Source organism: Perissodus microlepis, chromosome 20, assembly GCF_051167445.1.
Source record: "Perissodus microlepis isolate ML-2025 ecotype Zambia chromosome 20, ASM5116744v1, whole genome shotgun sequence".
Taxonomy (NCBI): domain Eukaryota; kingdom Metazoa; phylum Chordata; class Actinopteri; order Cichliformes; family Cichlidae; genus Perissodus; species Perissodus microlepis.
In genome coordinates, this window is record NC_140480.1 from 18,357,976 (window position 1) to 18,365,563 (window position 7,588).

The 7,588-nt window shown below is 39.9% G+C and overlaps 1 protein-coding gene across 2 annotated transcripts; it reads left to right on the plus strand.

Moving 5' to 3' along the window:
- Positions 1-597: 597 nt before the first annotated feature.
- LOC146364373 (organic solute transporter subunit alpha) lies at positions 598-6,855 on the plus strand. Of its 2 annotated transcripts, XM_084916875.1 has the most exons (8): positions 598-1,918; positions 2,013-2,107; positions 2,786-2,937; positions 3,072-3,145; positions 3,233-3,388; positions 3,710-3,821; positions 4,437-4,689; positions 5,230-6,855. In XM_084916875.1, exons 2-8 carry the CDS (start codon positions 2,041-2,043, stop codon positions 5,667-5,669), a joined length of 1,254 nt encoding a protein of 417 aa, XP_084773001.1. In that variant the 5' UTR covers positions 598-1,918; positions 2,013-2,040; the 3' UTR covers positions 5,670-6,855. The 2 variants fall into 2 exon arrangements, with proteins under 2 accessions (XP_084773001.1, XP_084773000.1); XM_084916874.1 differs by having other exon boundaries at positions 598-2,107.
- The last annotated feature ends 733 nt before the right edge of the window (positions 6,856-7,588 follow it).

Here is a 7,588-nt window from a genome sequence, read left to right on the forward strand (position 1 = left end):
ATGACATTACTGTAATGTGAAGGCTGAACTAAAACCCCGTCCTGATGTCGCAAAGTAACATTAAACTAAAACTTTCACTTTTTGCGTGTTTTTTGCTGGTAGCTTTGCCGCTGTTTTCTCAAGATGCTTTTTTAGAAACAAAATGTTGTTTTTAACAATTTGCCTAGGGTTAGTGAAGTTGATATTAGATGAAAAACAGCCCCAGTGGAGCTTCAGTTAAAATCTTTTCTATACCATATACACTCCCGATCAAAAGTTTAAGACCACTTGAAAAATGGCAAAAAATCATATTTTGGATTGGATCGTAACTAGGTTCTAAGTAGAAATTCAGCATGCACCATGAAGAAATGGGAGTGACACAAAACATTTTTTGATCATGCAATTTATTGAAAACAACGCTTAAGCTGAAAGAGGCTGTTTTACAGCTGATCAAAAGTTTAGGACTACACCTCCAAAAAACCCTTAAACCACCCAAAACAGAAATCAAAGGTCCAAACATGAACTCAACCGAGTTCATGTTTGGACCTTTGAAGTGATCGACAATAACGGTGGAGCTGCTCATAACCATGAGCAGCTCCACCGTTATTGTCGATCACTTCAAAAATTCATTGCGGCATGCTTGATGCAAGTGTTTCCATGTGGTGAGTGGGAGCATTTCTCCAAGTGGTGAAGACGGCCGCACGAAAGGCATCTACTGTATGAAGCTGTTTTCCATTTTTGTAAACTTCCCTTGCCATCCATCCAATGTTCTCAATTGGATCTCTCCCCTTTGACCCTACAATCCAACTGCTATACACAGAATGTGGACTTACTCACTGAACATAATGTGCCTCCACATGTCCAGCTTCCAGTGCACATGTTGCCGGTACCAGTGCAAACAGGCTTGACTGTGAAGAGCAGTCATGGCAGGCCTCCGGGCAGCCCAGTGAGACCAGAGATTGTCTGTGAGGAGAGCCGTCGGCCATATCGTCTTGCAAATCAGTAGGAAACTGCTTGTGGTTTTTGATGCTGACAGGATGAGGAAACTGTTTTCTTGGCATGTCTTCCTCACTTTGAAGCCCATCCCTAACATCCCCCACTATATGGCACATTGCTTTTAATTTGGTGATGGGACTAAGGCTCACTACGATTATACCGCAACTTGGGTTTTGCGGAACACAAGAGTTCTGACAAGAGTCAATCGCAGGATTAAGCTGTTTGGCATTGGCACAGAAGATATAGCAAGTTTTTAATGGGCACATCCCACATACTCAACTCTGCTTCTCAACCCACAAATGCATTTTCTTAAAAATGTGGTACCAAAAAGCATTGTTACAACAGTGACATAATTGACCAAATACAAATTTCCTTACTTTTTAAACAAACTTTATATATAACTACTAGGTAAAACACTTTTCACTGTGAATTATTTACAGTAAGTTCATATTCTGGGACGTCATTTAAACAAGTTTTGATAAGAGTCTGCCAGATATACTCGAGGCAGTTATTTCTCCTGGTCTGACAGATTTGGGACACTGTGGGCCCAAGCTGTTTTGACTGTGTGATTATTGTATGCTGTTTCTGTTAAAGGGGTCGAGGTACTAGCTTTATCACTGCATGAGAGATCGTTCAAATTGGGCCAGAATATTTAGGCTAAAAGTGACAAAAGTAGTCATATTTCACATTTAGCCACATGATCCTCAGTTTATGAAAAATGTTGATTAGTGGCACCTGCACTAAATATTGGGTGTATTTTTAAATATTTGTTCTTCTCACATAAACTGTTGGCTGTTCAAGATGAACTTGGATCCCATACCTGTCCCCTACTTGTATCTATCAATGATTAACATCTTTAGTCAGACAGGAAGTGTTCGGGTCAACACGGAAAGGACAGGAGAGGCCTGGAAGTCGTTTTACATAAAACTACAGCCTCTGGAAGGTAAAAGTTTGGTGCTGGGATATTTGGTTGGCTACGAATTAAAAGAGGTAGCTGACTGGTGTAAATTATGCTATTTCCTATGTATTTGCTCTAGATGCGTGGTGAATAGGATTATATAGAGGATGAGAAGTAGGGCCAACTGCAGCTGGATTGGGCCTGAGATCCCTCTGTCATCACAAATTTTTACTGGTAAGTACAATTTTCTACTTCCACTGTAGCAGAATATTAAGGATTGCATTTATTATCTCCCCTTGTTAATGCCCATTAAGTGAGATGGAGTGATAAACTATCTCAGATTCAACTCTTTTTGGCATGAGCTGTAGCATTTTAGTTTAATATTTTAGTTATAATGCTCAAAAAACGTTTGATGTGTATTCTTTTCTGATGTGTATACAGAGAAAAAATAGACTTTAATAAATATTATAAGAACTTTGTTGTTGCTTGTTAGAATCATTCAGCATTTTTAGCCATTGATAGATAGTTATAGAAATCTGTTAAAGAAATCTGCACCTGAGACGATGTACATTTTCATATTTTATGCACGTCTCCTTACTCAATAGACGAAATGTTACATTACAAACATTCATTTTCTAAAAATGCTGAAAATTCTGAAAGACTGACAGAATGCATCCTGAATAATTTGCACAGTTGCAAGAGGAAAAAATATTCTCGCAGGACTTAATTATCATAAACTACGTATGATTGACTGGAGAGAATCCAAAGAACTTGATGTATAAGAAACTGGAATCAAAATGGAAGCTTGTGTGTATGTGTGTTGATTTCTCACCAGTTTCTGGCAGTATTGTGTACTTTTTTGCAAAAATTCTCTTGTGCTTTTGTGTGGTACTGTTTTTTTTTTTTTCTCAGCCATTAAAAATGAGCTGTGGCTCTTCCTCATCCCAGCCGGCCTGGCTGTCATTTTACTTGGGGTGTTTCTGGAAGAGGTGGGCTTCTTCTTGCGCAATATTTCCTCATTCAGACGTCAATTTCTCTACCTTTGGATATTAGGAATGTATCCGGTAACTGCAGTCTCATCTCACACACACACAAACACAGAGCTCCTTTTATGAACTGAGCTGAAATTGCATGCTGATGTGCTCCAGTCCAGCGTGCACTACAGCTGAGTCTTACTGCTGTTTTCTGTTTCCTTTAGGTGTTTGCCTTCACATCTCTGATAGCACTGTATGTGCCCCGTTCCTCTTCTCTGTGTAGTTTCATTGCTTCTCTGTAAGTTACCAAGAATGGACTATAAAGACTTGCTGTGATCACAGGTTGGTTGTATATATCCTGTCCGAATGTGTGTATTTGGCACAGGTATCACTCTATCACCTTGTTGAAATTCATGGGACTGATCACAGACTTTTTTGGAGGGAAAGTGCGTATGCTGGCTATGTTGTCTGGACAGCAGGTAACTCCAGATCCTTTTCCCTGCTGCTGCTGCTGCTGCCTCCCAATGGTGACCATCAACAGGTACACAGCGGCAGCCACAAATCTGAGTAAAACACTGCCACCACACGTAGAGTGAAATGATTAAGGTCTTATTAGGCACCAGGTATCATCTCATGGACATTGTAGAGGTGGCATCTCAACAGATCATGTGCCACTAATGTCTATAATGGCTTTTAGTACTTGTGTATGTTACCTGGATGGGAATTTGCACATATATTGTAAAGAACTGCACACACTTCCTGCATGTATATCCTTTGTGTTGGTCTAGCTGTGTTGTGTAAAATGTGGTCGATACAGTAGCAGACTGTTATGTGAAAGTCTTGTCCCTTCTCATGTGTGCAGCAGCAGCCGGGCCTGGATGATGGCTGCTGTCCTGCAGCTCTCTGTGGTCCGCAGCATCTTGTTCTTCGTGACTTTGGTGCTGTGGACAGATGAACAGTATGACTATGGTGATGTGAGTTGTTTATAAAAAATTTTGATCTATGCTTATTTTGCCAGTAAGGATAACTTCAAGAAGCTCAAGCCAGTGCTGGTGTTCATTTAATAGAAGATATACATTATTTGTCCCAAAGCTGGGAAATTTGTTGCAGCAACTGGGTTTAACACAACAAAGACAAAACACTGTCAGAGTAGTGTCAGTTCCCAATCTTGTGCAAATATTTTCTTTCTGAAAGTAACTTGTTTCAAGCTAGGTTCATATATAATAGTCATAATGGTTGTAGATGGTTACTGACAAAGGCTGCAAAAAGGCTTCTAAACTGTACAGGGGGAAGGTCATGGAGAACCTCATATGATCCACATTTCTGCAGAACCACTGCACATTGTATGCACTGATTGTTCATTTTTATAAAGGTGGTTTGAACACTATGAAGCTCTCTCACACTCCAAATAGCTTTAAGTAGAGACTGCCTCTGTAGTTATACTATGTTTAACATTTGAAGTACAATGAGGCTTTGAGCCCAGTCTTACATGTTCAGTCTATTTCAGATAACAAATCATCTCATCTGAACTGAAAAGCACTGGATAGACTGAAGAATAAAAAGTGTAATTATCGTCTTATTTTTTCCAGGTGGGTTCAGTTGACCCCAACCTGTATGTGAACAGCATCATAGGTGTGTCAACTTTCGTGTCCTTTTATGGCCACCTATTGTTTTACAAAGCAACAAAGAGTGCGTTGCATGGCTATGGACTGAGAGCCAAGTTCATCTGCATCATCCTGGTGCTGGTCCTGTGTGGCCTGCAGAGTGGCATCTTAGAGACTATGGGGGCTCTGGAGGTTATCCCCTGCACACCACCTTTCTCTGTCTTGGCCCGGTCTCAGTGTAAGTGACAGCACATCTGGACTCCTCCAGTCTTTTGCCTCCCAATCCGGTTTTACTCAAATAATTCTGCAGTTATTCTTGACATGATCAGTCACAACACTCAGACAACATTTTTCAAACAAATCTATCTTGAAAAGTATTAGATTTTATTTTCGCAGGGTACACCCTGGACAGGTCACGAGCATGCAGAACAGGTCTTACACTAACATGATGTGTCCTTGACTGAGACAGAATTCTAGTGCAACTGAGATTTGAGTTCTCATTAATACTAGATAAGTGCTCAACAATCTAATGTGAGCAAATAATAAGATTTAAGACTATAAACCGGAAATATAAAAAAAATCTGTCATCACTTTGCTAAAACTAAAGTTTGATTTCTTTGAGTATGGTTATTGCATGGTTATATTGTTACATCGGCTATAGTTTTGAATGAAAACTCACACTATCTCACAAAGATGGAAGCACTGTTGTTTCACCCAAAGCACTCTACACTGCCTGTTAAAATCAGTCCTGTATTGTGCGTTTCTTGTCCAATCTTAGTGATCTACCACTACAGCGTGATTGTGGAGATGTTTTGCATTGGCCTGTATGCCCGCCACACATTCCGTAAGGTGGAGCCGAGTGAAATGGAGATGGAGGAGCCGCTTGATGTATGGAGAATGGAAAAGGCCGTCCAAACGGAAGAAATTCAGGCGATGCATCAGAAGGCCAGCGTGCTATCAGAGGAGGTTCGGCCTGGTGGATGTCTCATCAACGCCTCATATAGTCCCAGTTACGACAGTGACAGCGAAGACAGCCTGTGCAGGATAGAGCATGCACCTCTGGATGGTTTCCACTTTCCTAAGGCCAAAGGTCAGCACTCAAGGAGTTCAGAGACAGTGGAGCCCAGGTGTGCGGATGAGCCCGGCGTAGCTCTGACACACATTACTGTCAGGGCTAATGTAAATGACCTGGAGTCAAAAGATATCACTGTGGTTTGACCAGTGGGATAGAAAAGCCCATAAGATTAAGCTTGACTGCTGAAGATGCAAAAACTAGCCAGGAAAGGGCACTTTGAGCAAAATATACTGCTAAACACTTCAATTATACATCAGATCCTGATGAGCAAAATATTCAACTTAAAATTTGCTGAAGAATGTAACAACTGACATAACATCAGTCAGTGCAAACTGAAATCATCGAGCCTTTGAGGGCTGAATTCAAGATCAGGTGAAAAATAAAAAAATATTCCCTTAATTTGATGATATTTTGCAACATATTATTGGATATTCTTTAAACATTGCACCTCACCCCAAACTGCTCTCAAATGGTTGTGAAGTGCTAGTTTTACCTTACGCACACTTTGCACTGCCCTTCCTTTTGTTCTACACATAACATTTTGATCATTTTAGTCATTTTTGGCATTGCATGCTTGTTCTGTTTCTGCAGTACTGTCTAAGCATGATACCAAGTAGTTGGCAGCTTTTTCCATTTTGTTGAATATTGGTTACTGGCAAACAGTTCGTAGGTACATTACCACCACACTGCATTACTAATGCATAACATCCTACCAGGCCTATGTTTAAGACGAAAAAAAAAAAAGGGCACATCAACTATTCACTTGAATTTCAAGACTACTGAAAAGTGATGACCATCCCTAGTACTGGCTTGGGTGTTTGTGGGGTTGACCAATAAGACAAAAACTTACACACATAATTATCTCATTTAGGATAATTAGGAGACTGTGCAGAGATATTCATCTCATTTTAAATGTGGTCCAGAAACTTCTTATTCATGTGTTTTAGGGTTTGGACTAACCAGGCTGGCTTATAAAGGTCGCCAAAGATTATGTGCTTCTAAAATCTTTAATATATATTTTGTTCTCTCTATTGTTCTTATTATTATTACATATTATTACATTGTTGTACTTATTAATCCCACATGTACTAATTGTTGTGACCTGAGGAAAATGAATGAAATAAATATAATGTTACAACATAATTGAAGCATTTTAAAGCACTTCAAACCCGTGCTCTTTAGAACTGTGTATATATGTAGAGATTTGTTGCTTCTGTTTTTTATCTTTAATTAACAGAGTCTCTGAGTCTACAATTAAACGTGACATGTAGGACGATATATGTATATATGTGTGATATATAACCACAATAAAGCCCTGTCCAAATTCAATTCAAACTATCAACAAATTTAATATTTTTCTGTGGAAATAATTTGGTACATCAGGAGCTAGTAATGTACCAGTAAGTAGATGCACATTCTTGCAGGTGTGTACAGCTGTTTTCCTAACTTTGACTTGACCTCTAGAACCATCTGTAGCAGGCATAATTTGAAGTAATGGTTTTCTGTGCAACGTCATCAGTCTCTCACGTAATTGTGGAGGATCCTCGGTCCACTCTTCTTTATAGTGTGCCTTCAGTTAATTGAGGTTTGAAGCACTCTTTTATGCATCGTTCTCTGAACACCCAGTGCACTCCAGTCAGGCTGAGGCCTGGACTTTGACTGGGCCGGTGCAAGAACAATTCTTTTCTTTTGGAGCCCTTCTGTTGGCAATTTGCTGCTGTGCTCGGGATGATTGGGCTTCATCCACGCACAAATCTGTGTGTAAACAAGTGTGCACAAATACACCTCGTGTGATTCATCAGTTTTCTTAGCTGTCCTTGTTGACACTATATGAACAAATTTTTAGCTGTTGTGGACCATAGATATGAACACTGTTTGTGTGCTAGCTAAAAGTCCAGCTGCTGTATTTCACAGGGAGAGAAAAGAAAGAGATCTAACTTGACTCAGAGATGGAGAAAGATGAGAAAGACGGGACAGGAGAGGAAGAGGAGAAGTTAGATTTGAAGGCAAGGACTGCTCAGTGGTGTTTGATAAATGTAAGTCCTCGTGTTTTTAAATCAGA